Source organism: Schistocerca gregaria, chromosome 1, assembly GCF_023897955.1.
Source record: "Schistocerca gregaria isolate iqSchGreg1 chromosome 1, iqSchGreg1.2, whole genome shotgun sequence".
NCBI lineage: Eukaryota > Metazoa > Arthropoda > Insecta > Orthoptera > Acrididae > Schistocerca > Schistocerca gregaria.
This window is the reverse complement of record NC_064920.1, coordinates 1040318489-1040341171: the sequence shown is the minus strand read 5'-3', so window position 1 is coordinate 1040341171 and position 22683 is coordinate 1040318489. Positions and strand designations below refer to the sequence as shown.

Genomic DNA, 22683 nt, shown 5'->3' with positions numbered 1-22683 from the left:
TAGATGACAGAGGGATAGATAAAAAATTAAAATCGCTCAAAAGAGGAAAGGCTGCTGGACCTGATGGGATACCAGTCCGATTTTACACAGAGTACGCGGAGGAACTTGCCCTTCTTCTTGCAGCGGTGTACCGTAGGTCTCTAGAAGAGCGTAGCGTTCCAAAGGATTGGAAAAGGGCACAGGTCATCCCCGTTTTCAAGAAGGGACGTGGAACAGATGTGCAGAACTATAGACCTATATCTCTAACGTCGATCAATTGTAGAATTTTGGAACACGTATTACGTTCGAGTATAATGACTTTTCTGGAGAGTAGAAACACTGCTCGCGCTATTCGTCCACGAGACTCAGAGGGCCATAGAGACGGGTTCACAGGTAGGTGCCGTGTTTCTTGACTTCCGCAAGGCGTTCGATACAGTTCCCCACAGTCGTTTAACGAACAAAGTAAGAGCATATGGACTATCAGACCAATTGTGTGATTGGATTGAAGAGTTCCTAGAACAGAACGCAGCATGTCATTCTCAATAGAGAGAAGTCTTCCGAAGTAAGAGTGATTTCAGGTGTGCCGCAGGGGAGTGTCATAGGACCGTTGCTATTCACAATATACATAAATGACCTGGTGAATGACATCGGAAGTTCACTGGGGCTTTTTGCAGATGATGCTGTGGTGTATAGAGAGGTTGTAACAATGGAAAATTGTACTGAAATGCAGGAGGATCTGCAGCGAATTGACGCATGGTCCACGGAATGGCCACTGAATCTCAATGTAGGCAAGTGTAATGTGATGCGAATACATAGAAAGATAGGTCCCTTATCATTTAGCTACAAAATAGCAGGTCAGCAACTGGAAGCAGTTAATTCCATAAATTATCTGGGAGTACGCATTAGGAGTGATTTAAAATGGAATGATAATATAAAGTTGATCGTCGGTAAAGCAGATGCCAGACTGAGATTCATTCGAAGAATCCTAAGGAAATGCAATACGAAAACAAAGGAAGTAGGTTACAGTACGCTTGTTCGCCCAGTGCTGGAATACTGCTCAGCAGTGTGGGATCCGTACCAGATAGGGTTGATAGAAGAGATAGAGTAGATCCAACGGAGAGCAGCGCGCTTCATTACAGGATCATTTAGTAATAGCGAAAGTGTTACGGAGATGATAGATAAACTCCAGTGGAAGACTCTGCAGGAGAGACGCTCAGTAGCTCGGTACGGGCTTTTGTTAAAGTTTCGAGAACATACCTTCACCGAAGAGTCAAGCAGTATATTGCTCCCTCCTACGTATATCTCGCGAAGAGACCATGAGGATAAAATCAGAGAGATTAGAGCCCATACAGAATCATACCGACAATCCTTCTTTCCACGAACAATACGAGACTGAAATAGAAGGGAGAACCTATAGAGGTACTCAGGGTACCCTCCGCCACATACCGTCAGGTGGCTTGCGGAGTATGGATGTAGATGTAGAAAGACGACCCAGAGTACAAATTTGGTGTCTTCTGAAGAAGTGGCATAAGGAAAAAAGTTAGGTTGGACTTTAAATTGCGTTTCCTGAAAAGTTTATCTACCTTTTCATCAGATTATATGAATGCTAGAGTTATGAAATTTTGTACACATATTTCTGCAGACCTAATAAACATTGTCTCAAGTGCAAATTTTGAAATTCTGATTGCAATCTAAGATATTGCAAAGTGACTGGAATTTTGCATGAATTTGAAATTGTATTTGTGGAATTATAATTAAAAAGTATGAATGTTCTTCTATTTGACCTGCTCCAAAAATCTCATGAGAGAGTTTACAATATGTAAAGAGATGAAACAGAGAAATTTTTGTTGAAATCTCTTGAATACTATCTGAGAAAAAGAAAGCAAGATACATTATTTTTTGAAAATAAAACTTCAAATTTAATTTTAAAAATGCTGAATATATATAATCAAAGGATTTTATATGTAAATGTGTTACTTTGATGTAAGGCGTGGTGCAAAATTTCATTGCCACATCTCCAAAACTGTGGATTTGGTGCATTTTTGAAACAGTATGTGTTTTTCATCAACGTCCCCCCTTAAGAGCTATGAGCTGGGAAATAGCTCTTTTCTGATGGAAGGGTCTTTGCTTTCCATAGACCAAAACGAGAAAAAGTAGTCAAGCGAACATGGTCAGCAAAGTGTAAACCGTAAGAGCCATCACTTGTTCATCTTCGCTTTTATGAAGCACACCTGTTCTCCTGAACAAGTGCTCTTAGCTCTTAAGATATGCATTTTATAGTCCATGTTTAGTAGACTGCTTGGAATGATGGTTCCTGTCATATCTCTGAATATTGATCGTTTCTCCTGCGGCACGCTGAATACCCTAAAGGATTGGCAGCAGGGCTAAGCACGAACAGCACTAAAGCTCTCTGGTAGCTGTTGCACCTGACTCAGTGAATTGCAATTCCAACCATGTACTTACCCACCGACGGTTTGTACGTATGTGTATGAAATTGCATTGATATCCCACCATTTCTTCTGAGTACTTTGCTTTTTTTTCTTGGACAGTGCATTTTTTAAAATACACACTAGTAAAAGTTTACCGTTAACACGTGTATACAGTGAATGGTTGTTAGACTCCGTCCTGTTCATCTTAATTCTTCTATTCCAATATTTGACGTATCGACACCTTTGCAGGGATCTTCTCAAGGAATCCTTTGGTTTCGACGAATGGCTGAATACTGTCGGAAATCAGTGTCGCTTTCATTTCTCAAAGCATGGGCTTTCGCGCTTCTTCCGAATGAGTTGAGTTACTGCTGTTAATGTTGGACATCATCACTGTATAGGTTAGAGGTGTTAAGAATTTTACTTGCTACATTTGCATATCATCCTTCTGTACAGAATTGTCCACTGTCATTTGCACTCTAATCGAATGCAGCGATTTGGCGATTGAAGCCTCTTTTCTCGTCAGAACTCTGACCATATATCCACAGGTCTACAGCCTTCATTAAAGTCACCTTGATGATAGAGGAAGGGCAATTCTAACATAAACAAAAAGGGCTATTGAGTCATAAATACCACACTTCTTGGGCTCTCATGAGCAGGACAACGTACCTATTTAGCACCCAAAGTGTGAACTGCCAGTCCAAAAAGCCGCGGTTTATTTTCCTGCTCCTGAAATATGAGGGTCACTCCAAAAGAAATGCACCCTATTTTTTTTTAAATCTATCATTTATTATACATGTTTGAAAGTTTTACAGTGTGTAGATTTTCATTTCTCTACATAATTTCCATCCCTCTCAACTGCCTTACGCTATCTTGGAACCAGCGCCTGTATTCCTACACGGTAAAATTCTGGACCAACCTGTTGGAACCACCGTTTGGCAGTGTGCGCAAGGGAGTCATCATCTTCAAACCTTGTTCCACGAAGAGAGTCTTTCACTTTCCCAAAGAGATGATAGTCACATGGAGCCAGGTCAGGACAGTAAGGCGGGTGTTTCAGTGTTGTCCATTCGAGTTTTGTGATCGCTACCATTGGTTTTTGACCGACATGTGGCCGTGCATTGTCGTGTAACAGGAAAACATCCTGCTTTTGTCGATGTGGTTGAACACGACTCAGTCGAGCTTGAAGTTTCTTCAGTGTCGTCACATATGCATCAGAATTTATGGTGGTTCCACTTGGCATGATGTCCACAAGCAAGAGTCCTTCGGAATCGAAAAACACCGTAGCCGTAACTTTTCCAGCGGAAGGTGTGGTTTTGATTTTTTTCTTCTTGGATGAATTTGCATGATGCCACTCCACTGATTGCCTCTTCGTCTCTGGTGAAAAATGATGGAGCCATGTTTCATCACGTGTCACAATTCTTCCAAGAAATACATCTCCACCATTCTCGTACTGTTCCAAAAGTTCGCTGCATACAGTTTTTTCTTGTTTCTTTGTGAGCCACTGTCAACATCCTGGGAACCCATCTGGTACAAACCTTTTCAGACACCAACACTTTCAGTATTCTGCAAACACTTCCTTCCCCTATCCCAACGTAGCGTTACAATTCGTTCACTGTGATGCACCTGTCAGCAGTCAGTCACCAGTTCGTTAACTCTCTGCACATTGTATGGAACGTGTGCAGTACTAGGCCTGCCACTGCGAGGACAATCCTCAATATTGCCGTTCCCGCTTTCATCACGTATCCTCCCTGCCCATCGACTAACTGTACTGCGATCAACAGCAGCATCTCCATACACCTTTTAAACCTCTCGTGGATGCTTCCCACTGTCTCGTTTTCACAGCACAGGAATTCTATGGCAGCACGTTGCTTCTGACGAACGCCAAGTGTAACATCCATCTTGAAGACATGATGTGACGGCGCTACTCGCGGGGATAGGTTGAACTAAGTTTGAAAACAAGTGTGAAGGATTTATCGACACACTGTAAAACTTTCACACATGAAGAATGAAAACTGTATTTTTACAAATGGAGTGTGCATTTCTTTTGGAGTGACCCTCGTATTTTGTCGGAAATACGTACTTTATGATCACGCTACTCATAAAGGGATGGATAATGTTGTTCCTGAAACTGACGCCTCTTGTGGTCATTGGATATTGCTCACCTTTAACAGCCGCGAACCTGCCCAGAGATAGTAACCAGCTCCTACGGGTACTTTGCAGTTCCTGAAGAGCTGCTCGTGCATATCCGGCGGCGGCTTCGCGCAGCTGGGCTCCTGCGACTACGCACAGTGTTCGTCTCGCTGGGTGGTGCTGCAAGTGCTGTGGGTGCTCGCCGCCGTGCTGCGAAGCACCACCTACGTCGCCAGTTTCCTCATAGTGCTCAGGTAATACCCGCAACCTGTGTCCTCACGGCGCTGCATCGTGGTACTCAGGTAACACCCATACCCAGTGTCCCGATAGTACACTACTGGCCATTCAAATTGCTACACCACGAAGATGACGTGCTACAGACGCGAAATTTAACCGACAGGAAGAAGATGCTGTGATATGCAAATGATTAGCTTTTCAGACCATTCACACAATGTTAGCGCCGGTGGTGACACCCACGACGTGCTGACATGAGGAAAGTTTCCAACCGATTTCTCATACACAAACAGCAGTTGACCGGCGTTGCGTGGTGAAACGTTGTTGTGATCCCTCGTGTAAGGAGGAGAAATGTGTACCATCACGTTTCTGACTTTGATAAAGGTCTGATTGTAGCCTATCACGATTGCGGTTTATCCTATCGCTACGTTGGTGCTCGCGTTGGTCGAGATCCAAGGACTGTTAGCAGAATATGGAATCGGTGGGTTCAAGAGGGTAATATGGAACGCCGTGTTGGATCCCAACGGCCTCGTGTCACTAGCAGTCGAGATGACAGGCATCTTATCCGCATGGCTGTAACGGATCGTGCAGCCACGTCTCGATCCCAGAGTCAACAGATGCGGACGTTTGCAAGACAACAACCATCTGCACGAACAGTTCGACGACGTTTGCAGCAGTATGGACTATTAGCTCGGAAACCATGGCTGCGGTTACCCTTGACGCTGCATCACAGACAGGAGCGCCTGCGATGGTGCACGAATGGCAAAACGTCATTGTTTTCGGATGAATCCAGGTTACATGTCGCGGACACCTCTAGTTCGCATTGACGGCACTTTGAACTGTGGTCGTTACATTTCAGATGTGTTACGACCCTTGATTCTACCCTTCATTCGATCCCTGCGAAACCTTACATTTCAGCAGGATGACGCACGACCGCATGTTGCAGTTCCTGTACGGGCCTTTCTGGATACAGAAAATGTTCGACTGCTGCCCTGGCCAGCACATTCTCCAGATCTCTCACCAACTGAAAACGACTGGTCAATGGTGGCCGAGCAACTGGCTCGTCACAATACGCCAGTTACTACGCTTGATGAACTGTGGTATCGTGTGGAAGCTGCATGGGCAGCTGTACCTGTACACGCCATCCAAGCTCTGTTTGACTCGATGCCCAGGCGTATCAAGGCCGTTATTACGGCCAGAGGTGGTTGTTTTGGGTACTGATTTCTCAAGATCTATGCATTCAAACTGCGTGAAAATGTAATCACATGTCAGTTCTAGTATAATATATTTGTCCAATGAATACCCGTTTATCATCTGCATATCTGCTTGGTGTAGCAATTTTAATGGCTAGTAGTGTACTAAGCTAGTACCCATAAGTAGTGACGTCATTGTTCTAAGCTAAGGCGAATAACCAATGCCCTCATAGTACTCAGATAATTTTCATAACCTGTGTTATCGTAGTACTGTAATCAGTGTCCTCATAGTACTTAAGTAGGGCCCTAAGGCCCTAAGCAATGTCCACGTAGCATGTTGCTAACATCCATAAACAGTTCTCCATAGTACTCAAGTAATACCCAGAACTTGTGTTCACATAGTACATAGCTAATACCCATTAAAAGTGTCTTCATAGCTCTGAGGTAAGACCCATAGACATTGTCTTGGTGGTTCTTACGGAAGAGCCATAAACAGCGTCCTGAGAGTACTCAGGTAATACCCATAAACAGTTCTCTCATAACACTAAGTTAAGACCCATAACCAGTGTCTTCTAAGTGGTAAAGTACGACCCATAACCACTGTTGTCATATTACTTGGGTAATAGCTGTAAATATGGTCATCGTAGTACACATGTGAGACCCATATCCAGTGCCCCCGTAGTACTCTGGTAAGTGTCATAAACAGAGTCCTCACAGTCCTTAGGCAAGTACTGTAACCTGTGCCCTCCAGGAAGCCCTTAAACCTCTGGTATGGATGTGTGTAAAGTCCTTAGGTTAGTTAGGTTTAAGTAGTTCTAAGTTCTAGGGGACTGACGAGCACAGATGTTAAGTCACATAGTGCTCAGAGCCATTTGGAACATTTTTAGAGTTAAGGTCAATAATTGCGGTATTTGACCTGCAGCACTTATTTCGTTTAGTGGGACATAACTAGAAAGCCGTGACAGAGATTGGACGATAACACCCTTACATTACCGAGTGGAGCATTCAGGAAATTAAATCATGGGAAAGACGTTCCTCAGAACGACAGATACAGAGGGCGTTAATTATATAACAGATCATTGGTAAACGTCCATCTCAAGACGATACAGTGAATCATGCGACGAGACATTTCACAGTTGTGATTCCGAACAATGTTTAGAATGACACTATTATTCCTCGTGTAACTACGGAGAGACATTTTCCAGCGCCTGGAACGTTAGCTCGTGTTGAAGTACATATCCTTCCAAAATTTGTTCGTTTGTTACCATGGCCGGAGAAATCTGAGAACGCTGGAGCTAGGCTGTTGTGTTGCCTTTGTCGTAGGTAAACTATAGCAGTCGTCTGCACAAACGTTTGCGCTAATTCATCGTCGGATGAATGTTCATTGCAGGGACTGACAGTTAACCCGTAACATAAACCACTATAACGTACTGAATACAGACACCCGCAGACAACCACTATTTGTCGATTGCACGAATGACGGGTAGTCACTGGGAAATATAAAGACTATTAAATACCTAGGATCAATGCGTGTGTAGCAGTTCAAAACTGAACAAACCCATAAAACCAGTTGTAGGATAAAGAGATGCTGGACTGCGATGCGTTTGAAGAACCTTAACAAATGTAATTCTCACATGTAACTTTTGATTTACGGAACCATGGTTTCCCGGCAGTCTACGACTGTTACCAAATAGATTAACGGAGGAAACAGAAAAGGTTCGAAGAAAAGCAGCAGCTTTCGTAAGGAGTTCGTTTAGGGAGCGCCAGAGCGCACCCGTGATACTCGTCGGCTACCAGAGACAGACAGTACAAGAGAGGCAGCTCGCACATCAGAGAGTCTTACCGTTCAACTTTCGACAGTTTGCGTTACAAGATGAGACAAGCAACACGTAAGTCTCGCGTTATGACCATGACGGGAAAATCATGTAAATTGTAGCACGTACAGCGGCATAAAGACCTTCGTCCTTTCCGTGCGTCACTCGCGCATGAAACAGCAAAAGTCGGGTGCGATAGAGGTACCAGAAATATTTGTAATGTTTCCTTTTGTTTTGTGGTTACAGGCTATAAATGCAGTAATGTATAATGTAAATAAACTACGCGTATTCGCGTATGAAAGCGGAAGCATCAGCAGTGATCAACTGCAGGAGGATGCAGAAAGCAATGGAAATCACTGTCTCAAAGAGACGTAATGTGTATCGGCAGGACATGAAGCATGTAGTTGAAAAAGTGTCATGTTGATCTCTCCATTGGCAAAAGATTCCGGACTAGTCCCCCATTCGGAACTCCGGGAAGGGACTGCCAAGGAGGAGGTGACCATGAGAAAGAGATTGAATAATCAACGAAAGGATGAAGTTCTACGAGTCAGCGCGTGGAATGTCAAATTTGAATGTGGTAGGGAAGCTAGAAGATCTAAAAATGGAAATGTTAATGATCAGTCTAGGTAGAGTGGGGGTTGGTGAAGTGAAATGGAAAGAAGACAAGGATTTCTGGTCAGATGAGTATAGGGTAACATAAATAGCAGCAGAAAATGGTAGGTTTCGTTATAAATAGGAAGGTAGAACAGAGAGTGAGTTACTGTGATCAGTTCAGTGATAGGGTTGTTCTCATGAGAATCTGCAGCAAACCAACACCGACAACGATAGTTGAGGTACACATGCCGACGTCGCAAGCCGAAGATAAAGAAATAGAGAAATTAAATGAGGATATTGAACGGGTAATTCAGTACGTATAATAATCATGAGGAATTGCAATGCGGTTGAAGGGGAAGGAGTAGAAGACAGTGTCACAGGAGAATATGGGCTTGGTAGTAGGTATGAGAGAGGAGAAAGACTGAGTTTTGCAATAAATTTGAACTATGGTAGCCTATACTCTGTTCAGTAATCACAAGAGGAGGAGGCATACTTGGAAAAGACCAGGAGAGACGGAAAGATTTCAGTTAGATTAAATCGTGGTCAGACAGAGATTGCGAAATCAAATACCACATTGTGAAGCGTACCCAAGGGCAGATGTAGACTCAGATCGCTTTTTTGTAGTGACGAAGAGTAGGCTGAAGTTTAAAAGACTAGTCAGGAAGAATCAAAGCACAAAGAAGTGGGATTCGGAAGTACTACAGAGTGACGAGATACACAGGAAGTTATCTGAGGCTACAGATAATGCGATAAGGAGTAGTTCAGTAGGCATTTTAATTAAAGGGGAATGGATATCTTTGTTAAGAGCAATCACAGAAGTTGGAAAGAAATACATAGGTACAAAGGAGGTAACTACAAAACAAACCATGGGTAACAGAAGAAAACTTCATTTAATCAATGAATGAAGGAAGCACAAAAATGTTCAAGGAAATTCAGGAATACAGAAATACAAGTCACGTAGGAATGAAATAAACAGGAAGTGCAGGGAAGCTAAAGTGAAATGACTGCATGAAAAATGTTTAGAAATCGAAAAAGGAACGATTGTCGGAAGCACTGACTCAGGATACAGAAAAATCAAAACAACCTTAGGTGGAATTAAAAGCAAGGGTGGTAAAATTAAGAGTGCAGTGAGTCCACTGTTAAAGTCAGAGGAGTTGTGAAGACGTTCCCGATGAAGCCCTTACAACAGCTCCAAAAAGTCGTAATTCCTCTGTAGAAGAAACATGTAAGTGCATGGGTGATCGTAAAGAGCCGTCCATTTCAGTAGCAGTCTTCACACGCTCACTTGATAGCTTTCTAAGGGTGCGAAACTTGACGTCGTCTGTAAAGAGAACATCCTCATCTTGTGGTAAACAGAAAAGAGAAAACGGGAGTCAAAGAACAATAAAATTAAAGACATCTACTCCGCTTGCAATTAGAGCTACTGCTGTGGAAAAGAAACTGATTGGATCGAGTGTCTGGGAGCGTTCTGTGAAAGATAGTCCATCGATTTACCCGATGCTACTGCATTTATGTGCAACATTTATGCGTATGTTAATACCAATGACGCCGGTAGTGAAAATAAATGAGAAGTGTAATACGTGAACTGTTATAATCAAAAGTAAAGATAACACGGAATTAAGTTCATAACCACAAAGTTAGGTGTATGAGGTCACTGAATTTGGCATGCTATAACGAAATTAGGTAGCATACCCATTTCAGTCAACGAATTTCGTAATGTCAACAGTTATGCATTTCTTGAATATTTTCGATCGTAGATTAGTAGAACAATGTCTTACTGTCTTGCATGTAAACCATAAAGTTTCTAGATTGAATAATTCCTTTGGTTATTATTAACAATGCCTAATATCAAGAAGCTAGGTAGGTTTACAAACCTTGTGTCTAAACACGCTGTCATCTCTCTGTCTTCTCTATTTTTTCTACTATCCCTGTCTAATATCTGTCCCAGACTGAGCACCAGTACCGCAGTCTTGGTCGAACGAGTGTTTTGTAAGCTACCTCCGTGTGTCCACTACGTTTCCTGAGCATTCTTCAATGAATTTCATTTTGGCATCTGCCCTTCTTGTGACTGATTTTAATTGTGCGCACTACTTATAATTGTTCCATATGTGTACTACCAGGTATTTAAAGGACGTGACTGTTTCCAGCGACTGTTTGGCGATCGTGAAATCATACGCAAACGAAGACTTTTGCTTATTCATGCGCCGTACGTCATATTAGTTTACGCCGAAGGCAAACTGCCGCCTGTTGCACCAAGCGTAGATCGTCTGGACGTCTTTTTGAATTTGGTTACGATTTTCTAATGATACGACTTTGTACATGCAACAGCATTATCCGTGAACAGCCACAAACATACAGATAATGGTGATGAGCTGCTATTTGAGCGATGTATTTCAGTTCGCTATTAAAATTCTCCTCTCTGTAAAACTTCGACTGTATTTCCTTTAGGCTAATCCTGTAGAAAGGTATTCCTACAAACTCAATAAGCTGTTACATTTTGCTTTGAACTTTTTAATTTTTTCGTCTGCGTTACGATGTCTATTTCCGCAGTCTTCTTGGTTAGGGTGTTTTGGTAACAGTAAGCTTGCATACATTACCTGAAACAATCTTTGTGTGAGCTGCTGTGCTGGAGTGGGCTTTACTTGTTGCAGGTGCCTCGAACCGGAAGACAAGGCCATCGGCCTGGGAAGTCTCAACACCGTGGCGGGCCTGCTGGCGCTGCTACCCATCTCCTTTGGTTTCAGAGCGTTGGTTGGTGAGTGTCGATCCAACGCGTACATTTTATTTGACTTTTGGAAAAGATAGTAAATCTGCCTTTGTGCTAATTAACTTTATCAAGATGATTTAGTAGGCACTATGAGCGGAATTATGAGATTCGATCAAGTCTTAATGGATTAATAATAATTATTGGTTCGACATATGATCTAGGATGTGCAGTTTTTAGTTTCTTTTCTACATGTATTTTATCATCGGGTGTTGCATGATTCCTTTTCAAGGTTTTAAGATACAATGTGTCTAGTTGTGTACGCTACACGGCAAAACGTAGGTAACATATGTCACAGTTTCAGAAGTTATCCGTTAGGAGAATTTAAACCGTCAAATGTCGGTCACAAAGAGTGAGATGCAGCGTTTTGGGGATTGTTATGGATGACTGGCAGACAGCAGTGATGAAGAAGGAAGGAAAAATAATTTCCTGAATGCATTGGGAAAGAGAAAACGGCCAGGAAACTAAGAGCTCTCCATCTTCGGAACAGAACAGGAACATCAACTAAGTCAGGGAAAGGTGCTGTTTTTATTAGGGAGAGTTCCAGTCGCCACGACGTATGGAATGGTTAAGAATATCACTCGAAAGGGACTTTTATCAGACCCAGTACTGGCTGCCATCGTGATGGCGTAGCAGAAAGCCAATACGTACGGTGTACCGTAGGTCTCTAGAAGAGCGTAGCGTTCCAAAAGATGGGAGAAGGGCACAGGTCGTCCCCGTTTTCAAGAAGGGACATCGAACAGATGTGGAGAACTCTAACGTCGATCAGTTGTCGAATTTTGGAATACATATTATGTTCGAGTATAATTACTTTTCTGGAGACTACTCTGTAGGAATCAGCATGGGTTTCGAAAAAGACGATCGTGTGAAACCCAGCTCGCGCTATTCGTCCACGAGACTCAGAGAGCCATAGACACGGGTTCCCAGGTAGACGCCGTGTTTATTGACTTCCACAAGGCGTTTGATACAGTTCTCCACAGTCGTTTAACGAACAAAGTAAGAGCATATGGACTATCAGACCAATTGGATTGAAGAGTTCCTAGATAACAGAACGCAACATGTCATTCTCAATGGAGAGAAGTTTTCCGAAGTAAGAGTGATTTCAGGTGTGCCGCAGGGGAGTGTCATAGGACCGTCGCTATTCACGATATACATAAATGACCTTTTGGATAACAGCGGAAGTTCAGTGAGGCTTTTCGCATGGTGCAGTAAGTAGTATATCGAGAGGTTGTAACAATGGAAAATTGTTCTGAAATGCGGGAGGATCTGCAACGAATTGACACATAGTGCAGAGAATGGAAATTGAGTCTCAATGTAGACAAGTGTAATGTGCTGCGAATACATAGAAAGATAGATCCTTTATCATTTAGCTACAATATAGCAGGTCAGCAACTGGAAGCAGTTAGTTCCATAAATTATCTGGGAGTAAGCACTAGGAGTGATTTAAAATGGAGTGACCATATAAAATTAATCGTCGTTAAAGCGGATGCCAGACTGAGATTCATTGGAAGAATCCTAAGGAAATGCAGTCCGAAAACAAAGGAAGTAGGTTACAGTACGCTTGTTCGCCCACTGCTTGAATACTGCTCAGCAGTGTGGGATTCGTACCAGATAGGGTTGATAGAAGAGATAGAGAAGATCCAACGGAGAGCAGCGCGCTTCGTTACAGGATCATTTAGTAATCGCGAAAGCCTTACGGAGATGATAGATAAACTCCAGTGGAAGACTCTGCAAGAGGGACGCTCAGTAGCTCGATACGGGCTTTTGTTGAAGTTCCGAGAACATACCTTCACCGAGGAGTCAAGCAGTATATTGCTCCCTCCTACGTATATCTCGCGAAGAGACGATGAGGATAAAATCAGACAGATTAGAGCCCACACAGAGGCATACCGACAATCTTTCTTTCCACGAACAATACGAGAATGGAATAGAAGGGAGAACCGATAGAGGTACTCAGGGTACCCTCCGCCACACACCGTCAGGTGGCTTGCGGAATATGAATGAAGATGCAGATGTAGATGAACCTTTAAATCTATACTCCACCTCATAATGGCTAGCACACAGTACATTTGTTACAGCTATCATATCCCTCGTCCTCCCTGCCCCCTTTTCCGGTTCCATTAGCAAAGAACGTACACAAGGGACTACAACCGGTAAGCTCCCATATAGGCTTCAATATCTGATTTGCTCGTCATTACCGTTTCATGAAATGTATGTAGGAAGTCGCTTGGCTCTCCTTCACCCTGTAGAACACTTCTCTTCTAGCCTCTACCGTTGGATTTCTATGGGCATCTCGGTAAAACACTTGCGTTATTAAACAAACCAACACCGGGACGTGCTGCTCTTCTTTGGACCTTTTCTATTTTGTCCATTAGTTGTATCTGGTAAGTGTCCCAGACTGACGAACAACACTCAGTAATCGGTGAAGAATGGAACCTCGCCGGATCTTATAGCGGTGAGGTCATGGGTGCTCGATGTTACGAGGTATGTGAGAAAATGATGGACTGATTTTTTGCCTTCTAGAGTTTTTATTTTTTCAAACAACGATATTGTTCCCTTCACAGTTGTTCCTTTCAGCAGCTGTACACTGGCTCAGTCATTGTCCCCAGTCTTGGTATCAGCGCTGAAAGGCTTCAACTGGTCGGTCACATTCTTTTGAATGTTCTTCAGAGTCCCAGAATGACGTCCTTTTAAGAGATTTTTCAATTTCGGGAAACGAAAAAAGTCACACGGACTGTGATAGTATGAGTGTGTGGGGATGGGGGGGGGGGAGGGGGGGGGTGGAACAACAACAATGCGTCTTGAGCTCAGAAATTCCATGATGGAAGTGGCCGTATGACATGGGCGATGTCACGATGCACCATCCACTTGTTTGCAATGTCTGGTCTCATTGGATTCACCCTTTTCCTGAGCCTTTCAAGCACGTCTTTGTAAGTTGTCCTGGAGGAACAAATTCTTTATGCACTTTACCCCTACTGTCAGCAAATCACCATAGTTTTGATATTTGATTTGCTCATTCGAGCTTTTTTCGGTCGGCATGTCACAGTGTGGTATTTCCTCACTTTGCTGCTTCGTGTCAGCATCGTACTCAAGAACCGAGAACTCATCACCTGTGACCAAACGATTCAACTATACGTGGCAGTCCTCTCAAGAAGATCTACACACATGTTTCTCCTATAGTCCTACAGCTCAGTTGTGAGGTTTTTCGGCTCTGTTTTGGCACAAGCTATTCACACGTGCAAAACGTGTGTCAAAATTTGGTGTACGGTGGAAGTGTTTAAGTTTAACCGGTCACCCAATATACTTGTTTTTAACGTCACTCTGATATCACAAGAACACGGTACATTCGACGTTTTCCTCAGTTTTTAAAGCTGAAGGTCATACTCGCGGATTCCCAAGTTTATCACAAAAATTGATGCCATAACTTGCTTTAAATTCCGCTGTTCCACTTTCGTAACACACAACAAAAATACAACTTCACTGATGACACTCTCAAAAATCACGTGATGGTTGTACGGAGCTGAAACTCGGACTAAGCATCTGAAAGGGATGAACACTCGGAACGCAAGCAGTTTAGACAGATCCCTCGTCGGGTGTCAGTCTCATTACTTTTCTCTCACACCTCGTATGCGGCAAATCACCCGCTTTCCATGGCTTTTGTGGCTTCGTTTCCTTCCTCCTCCTACTCCTTCTGTTACTTAATATTTAGCATGTTATTGTGATTCTGTGTTACGTTAATGCAATATATATGTAATATATTCCTGTTGAAATTGTGCTAAGATCGGCTATCTTCCTCTTTTCTTTTTCTTTTTTCTTTCTTTTTTCTTTTTTTTTTTTTTTTTTTTTTTTTTTTTTTTTTTTTTTTTTTTTTTTTTTTTTTTTTTTTTTTGATGTGTGCGAAGTTTCTCTATCTTCCAATACTTACCCTCATTGATACATTGGTTTAGTATGGCATCTTGCCGATTCTTTTCACGTTTCTTTGTGGCCTGTGCCCCACTAAGTTGGTTCCCCTGGCTCTGCGCATGCATTGCTGTGCATTTTTCCTGGGACAGGATTTGTTAATCCAGTTTATGCATAAGAGAAGTCTTCCCTTGTATGTTAGGTAATGTTAGGGGTTCTTCTCAAGGTTTCTTGATGCCGTTTGTTATTGGAAAAAGTTGTTTCTAGTGATACGTCTTTCTCTAATTCCACTGACTATTTTATTTACGACGTTTGAGCGCTTTATGACTCCAGCTTTGAGCAGAAGAAACTTTTATTTTTTTGTCCTTACGAAAATTTGAAGCACATTTTGTGTTGGAACGTCAGTATACCTCACATGCGAATCTGCATTATATTAATTCTGTAGTTCCTGTTTGAAGATAATCTAATTACGAGTCAGCAGTTTGTTATCTGAAGAAGTGGCTATAATGTCATGAATGTAGTCGTCACTAATAAATCATTTTGACGCAGCTAGTGCGGATTTCATCTTTTGAAATATACCATCACAGCTGTGGTTGCCGCTCATACCAAGTGATTTGAAACAAAAAAATCTTTTGCCGCTTCATTTGTATTGATGCTCCTGATTCGAATTAAAGAAAAGCTAGGTATTGTCATGTAGGGGATGTTTACATATTACAAAACGATACGACTGGTGCTTCTGACACTGTATCTCGCCGGCGAGCCATGTAGGATTAACGCTGTCAGAAACGTAATTAATTTGCATCTGTTCGTTCGCCTGCAGTGCGATACATAATGACTTGTGACAGAATGGTTATAACACTTTACGTCCATCACAACGCTTTCGTAACCCAATCCCCGTCACACTCCCTCCTCTCCTCCTCAGGTCTCCCTCTCCCTCCGTCGGTAATGTCACGTCAATCGTGTTCAACATTTCTGGCACGCATTTGAACGAGATTTGCGCGCCGTTATCAGTTTCCGAGAACTGTGAGCGGTGGTTGACTGATACCAGATCAGGATGTCTCCGCAATGTTTTCGGTGCCTGTATCTGTACCACGATGCGCCAATGCCATTATCACCCCCCCCCCCCCCCCTTTCCCGGCCAAGAAAAGAGGACACTACACGACAGGTTTCTTCAGTTCACTTGATGTAACTCTAAATTGTTACTGATAACGATCCTTGATACCTTGTGGTATGGGAACAAAGGCTGGGAATAAATATATATTCTACCGTGGTCACACGTGCCGAAGATCTCACGTTTGCCAACATGGCTTGTGGCATGTGGCATTTGACACAGCTACGCCGCACGCCTCTGGTCGTAAAGTTTACAGCGAGGCCATTTCCTGTAGTGTCGACAGTACATTCCTGGGCCACTGCTGCCCGTCATGAGGACGCAATTAAAGTTATGGCCTAGCCATCCTGCAAGCCAACTTCTGTTTACTTTTGTGCCAATCCCTCTGTATGCGATGCAAGTGTCAACGAGTTAATGAGATACCTGCTGACACCGGCAGCAAGAGTAATTAGCTCTTTCTATGTTTGAGGTGTTAAAGTCATCTTTGGTTTGCTGTTGCTGATGAAATTCTAGCACTTACATCAATATAGCTGAGGCGGTACAGTGGCATTTCCCCCTACAGCAACATAATGCAGGTGCGTCCGTATCCTACTTGGAAGTGTGAGATCATTGCAAGCATGGTACGCCTAACATTACAATTGTTCGTCCAAAAGGTGTCATTGAGGCGTAAAGTATCGGAAATATCAATTAAAACATACTGAACACAAAAATTAATAAATAAAATTAAAATTGATATCGTAGATGGAAATGAGAGAAGAAATTATGTTGTTCCACAAAATTTCATGGGAACTGCCGGATGTTTGCAACTTCCTGCCACAATATTTCGATGCAGAGTCTTCTGGCCATCTTCAGGTGATACTGGCAAAAACTCTGTGAGCTCTCGTATTTAAGGCCCCTCCGGTACATACGTGGTGGATTCACTTGGCGTTGCGTGTGCGCTACTTGAGCGCGTTTGTTTCTGCTGCGCCGAGCGCTCTCCGTGGTGAAAACTCGCCGCATCGATATCAGTTCGATTGTCTTCCCGCGGTTCCATCACAGTACTACGCCGGCTACGGAGGACACGAAGTTTATCGACGACTGGATTCAATGCCGAATTCAATTGGTAACCGCCGTCACGATTAATAAGAGACTCATTGTCAGACAGACGCATTTCCACGGATTCATTAATAGTAGAACTCCAAAAGTTAGACTTATGGGTCACAATTTTTGTCTCATTGTAATTCATGTCTTGACCAGTGGAAATACAGTGTTCGGCGATGGCAGACTTTAAAGGCTGAAGAAGGCGAGTATGCCGCTGATGTTCTACAATGCGATCTTGCACAAGTAGGCGTCGCTTGCCCTATATAGGATTTGGCGCATTCACACGGAATCCTGTAAACACCTGCCTTGCGCAGCTCTAGGTCGTCTTTGACAGATCAACACAACGATGAAATTTTTGTAGGAAGGCGAAAGATTGCTTTCACTTTATATTTTCATGGTATTCTGCCTATTTGGCCTGAAATATCACCAATATATGCTAAATAGGCAGTCGTTTTAAAGGCCTCTTTCTCTTCATTACTCCGTCGTTTACAGGTCTGCAGTTCTCTCTCCACTTGCTGGGACCAATACGGTCTGCAGGTGCTCCAGTTCCGTTTGCAAACTATCGGTGTCAGAGATGACGTGGGCTCGGTGAACCAATGTCTGCCAAACACCCATCGTTTGTGCCAGATGGTGGCAACTAGCGGCTTTCAAGTAGAGGTCTGTGTGAGTGGGCTTTACATATGCCGAACTACCAAGTATTCCATGGCTATTACGTCGCACCAGTACATCTAAGAACGGCAGGCAACCCTCCTTCTCAAACTCTATAGTAAATTTTATGTTTTAGTGTATGGATTTCAGATGTTGTAGGAGCTCTCGCAGACGATCCAAACCATGAGGCCAAACTATAAAAGTATCGTCAACATATCACCAAAATACTGTTGGTTTAAAAGTGGATGGGCTAGTGATCGCTCCTCAAAATCTTCCATAAAAAGATTGGCCACCAGGGGAGACAAAGGACTCACAATGGCGACGCCGTCTGATTCCTCATAAAACTCGTTGTTAAATAAAAAATATGTAGAGGATAGGATGTGCCCAAACAGCGTTGTAATGTCAGCTCCAAACCTATTGCCAATTAGGTGTAGTGAGTCCACAAGAGTTACATTTGTAAAAAGTGAAACTACTTCAAAACTGACCAACAATTCATAACTTTGCAGCTGCAATAACTAAAGTCTGCTGATAAAATCACTAGAATTATTTATGTGATGTGGACACTTTCCTACCATTGGTTTGAGCAAAGACGCCAAATACTTTGCTAAGTCGTAAGTGGCTGCTCCAATATTACTCACAATTGGACGGAATGGCACGTTACCCTTGTGGATCTTCGGCAATTCATATAGCCTAGGCGGAACTGAACTATTTGGTTTTAGTTTCTTAATTGCCTCCTTTGGTAAGGAACTGTTAGTCAGAAATTCTGCTGTTTTCCTAACCACTCGGGTAGTAGGATCCTTATCTATTTTGCGATTTTTTGAGTCACTTAATAAAACATTAATCTTATTAATATAGTTCTCCTGTAACATTAAAACAGTAGTATTGCCATTATCCGATTTAAATCTCACAGGAATGCCGTTGTCTCGGAAGCACGCTGGCTCAGCAGGGCATGGAAGAAGACGGATCCAGTGGTAAAACTGAAGGTACTGATTTACGAACGTTAGAAAGTAGTAATGGAGAAAGGCACTAATAATTTTGTGAAGAGTTAGAGAACAAATTTAACACATGCAAGACAAATAACTGCATGAAAATGTCGCAAAATTGTTTTTCGGAAAATACACATACTGAAGTAGAGGAGGAGGATGAGGATTTAACTTCCATGGACGTCGAGATCACTAGAGACGCAGCACAAACACATACTGGTAAAAATGGAGCAAGAAATGGTTATCATCTCTGCAAAAGAAGCATCTCGCATTTTCCTACAGTGATTTGGAGAGAGTTCCTGAAATCGAAGTCTGTATACCTGGATGGGAATTTCAGTTGCATGAAGGATTTGTGAAAGAGATTGACTGAGTCGCAAAGGTTTAAAAGTTAGCACCGTTCGAAAAATTTGGATTGTAGTAAATACTGGGTCTATGACTTATATCGATGCAAATTTTCGTATGGTAGACTGTTATTTTTGACGATTTCGTGCAGTCGGAATGAATACGTCAACAAGAAAATAAAAAACTTCCTGATTACACATTTGCATTCATTAGAACGGAAACTGGTTCTTTGTCTTCTTGAATATTATTCCATAATTCATCCTTCCATGTGAGATTATTCCTAATTTTTCTGTTCAATTCCTGGGTCGCGTCGATAAGCTGTCATTAGTTTTAGCCAAAACTCATAATGTGTATTATTGTTATAGATTCTCACTGTGAATTCTGGGACGAGGCAGAATACTCGTGTAAGCTGTATCACTCTAGAGGACTGGAGCTCAGCGTGACGTTCTTCGTCTTTGGTGAGTTTTGTGCTGTAAAACGTTAACATTGCCAGCGCACTGCAGCCAGCCATTCGAAATGCTTGATAAAATTATGATACCTAAAAGTGAAAAGAAACGAGGGAGTGCAATCTCGAACTATCTTTGATATACTACTGAACAACATGCTTTGTCTTATGAGTGCTGTCCGCAGCTCGTAGTCGTGCGGTAGCGTTCTCGCTTCCCACGCCCGGGTTCCCGGGTTCAATTCCCGGCGGGGTCAGGGATTTTCTCTGCCTCGTGATGACTGGGTGTTGTGTGATGTCCTTAGGTTAGTTAGGTTTAAGTAGTTCTAAGTTCTAGGGGACTGATGACCATAGATGTTAAGTCCCATAGTGCTCAGAGCGTTATGAGTGCTGCGATTCGCCTGGTATCGTCAACATCGTAAATTATTCTCATTATGCTGATGTAATTCTGCAGATTTTATAGTTTTTTTACAGCGCTGGTGTTAAAAATTGAAACACCAATAGCAGATGCTTATTGTGTGTGTACTGTATAAGAGGAAGAATACATCTCTAGATGATTTGAGGGTACACAGAGTGCGAAATTTAGTACACAGAGCTGCCATCTCTGGCAGCAACAGTGACTCCTACAGGGGATCTAGTCGAATTGAGCTTGGAAGACAGACATGGGTACGTTTTATCCACACTGCTTCAACTGTACGCCACACTCCATCTGTCGTAGCGGCTGGCATGCGGTGGTGTGTCTGTTATCTCGGCAGTCGATGCCCAGAAGTTTTCAATTTTTTAAAGGGTTTTATTGGGCTCTCCAGGGTGACAATTGAACACCCTCTTTATCGGCGTAGGTCAGGAGAACAAGTGCAACAGGCAGTCTTGTGTTACCTTGTTGCAGAATAAGGGCGCTGAGCTCGGAGAGACACCGGTCCTAACACGTCAGATATGTAAAACTTGCAGACCAAATAAGAGGCTATGCGAACTTACCGTGATCTTGAAAGTCTCTTCGGGTTTGCTGCCGGATCCTAAAATCAACTTGACTTTATATTTCGGCGATCCAACTGGTCGTCATCTTCAGGAGAATGCTGCTTCTGCTGATGAGTCCCGCTGAGAACTGACTCCAGGCTGCAAATCGCCGTCCTATATAGGCCACCGTTCAGTACACGGTGCATGCGCCGCCCATCAAGGGCACTGCCCTCCAAGACAGGGAGGTGGCGCCGCCCTTAGTGGAACACTGCTGGAAACGATATATCGCACTCAGGGCCGCACCGAAGAACGTTCAATTTTGATGCGGGACGATACAGGATTCCACATCTTGCTAAGAGGAATCCCATTGTCTCTGTTGATTAAATTATCCGCCGACCTAATTTCGGTCGCCTCTTTATAGACACTGTTCCAAAACCGGAAATGTTGACAACTTCCATAGTTTCATCAAATTTCATACTGTATCCCTCATTTAAACAGTGTTCTGCTACTGCCGATTTTTGCAGCTGTTGTTGCCTATTATCGGCCTTGCCGCAGTGGCTACACCGGTTCCCGTGAGATCATCGAAGTTGAGCGCTGTCGGGCGTGGTCGGCACTTGGATGGGTACCCATCCAGGCCGCCATGCGCTGTTACCATTTTTCGCGGTGCACTCAGCCTCGTGATGCCAATTGAGGAGCTACTCGACCAAATAGTAACGGCTTCGGTCAAGAATACCTTCATAACGACTGGGAGTGCAGTGTGCTGACACCACGCCCCTCCTATCCGCATCCTCAACTGAGGATGACACAGCGGTCAAATGGTCCCGATGTGCCACTTGTGGCCTGTAGACAGAGTGGTGGAGTGGTTGTAGCCTCTTATGACAGCGATGTTCCACGCACCTGTCATGCACTGTGCGAATCGAACGGCCAATGTACGCCTTCCCACATTGACACAGGCTTTGTACACACCGGGTTTCCTAAGCCCCAAATCATCTTTCACAGAGCCGATTACTGCCCTAACCTTAGAAGGTGGACGGAACACACTCTTAATGTTCAAATTCCTTAAAATTCCTCCAATCTCAAACGATATGCTTCCGGTATAAGGAAGAAAGGCCAGGGATCTATGTTCCTCTTCATGCACCTCCGGAGATGGTCCAAACTCCATAGTCCGACGAATCTGCTTCTCGGAGTATCCAGAAGCAGCATTCTCCTGAATATGGCTACGAGTTGGATCGCCGAAGTATCGAGTCAAGTTGATTTTAGGATCCGGCGACAAACTCGAAGAGACTTTCAAGATTTATTTCGCCGGGAAAGCCTACGTAATCACATAGACGTGATTTTGTTTACCCAGCGTCAGCTACACCATCAGTCTAGTTGCTGTGCCCGTATAGAAATTACGGAAGTAATCTGACAACATTCTTTCTCCTCGGAGGCTGCACAAACGGATACGCTCAGCGTGATGCCGTTCGCAGTATCGGGATTCATTTGAGGAGGCGACGTGGTCCCAATCGTGTGTCCAGTGTTGTTACTGATCGCATCAGTATAGGCGTCAAAGAGGGTCGCAACAACGGTCGCCCTGCTCACCGTCCGTGCTGCTATAAGCGTCGTCGCACTGGTATGTTTGGATGGGTGTGTAGGTATGTATGAATTAAACCGGGGACCTAGAGACGAAGGAGAAGCTCCGTCCCGCCGTAGCCCTCAGTGGTTTACAGTCCCACAACGGGGCACAACAGTCCACCCATCCCACCGCCACCCCACACCGCACCCAGGGTTATTGTGCAGTTCGGCTCCCAGTGGACCGCCCCGCCCCCCCTCTTGAAGGGAACAACCTCTATACCAGATGAGTGTAACCCGAAATGTCTGCCTGGTAGAGTAATTACGGTGAACGTGTACGTGGAAACGGTATTTGCGCAGCAATCGCCGACACAGTGTAACAGGTGGAATTTGGGGAACCAGCCCGCATTCGCCGAGGTAGATGGAAAACCGCCTTAAAAACCATTCACAGACTGGCCGGCACACAGGACCTCGACACTAATCAGCCGGGCGGATTCGTGCCCGGGACAGGCACCTCTTCGCCCCCGGGGAGCAGCGCGTT

General features: G+C 43.6%; 1 protein-coding gene across 1 annotated transcript in view; it reads left to right on the top strand.

Moving 5' to 3' along the window:
- LOC126279819 (solute carrier organic anion transporter family member 74D-like) overlaps nt 1-22683 on the top strand; it is a 98421-nt gene that overhangs the window by 68411 nt on the left and 7327 nt on the right. Inside the window, exons 8-10 of the mRNA XM_049979708.1 lie at nt 4626-4789; nt 11022-11125; nt 19561-19653. Of these exons, the coding sequence (XP_049835665.1) occupies nt 4626-4789; nt 11022-11125; nt 19561-19653 (361 nt within the window). The remainder of the gene's footprint in view (nt 1-4625; nt 4790-11021; nt 11126-19560; nt 19654-22683) is intronic.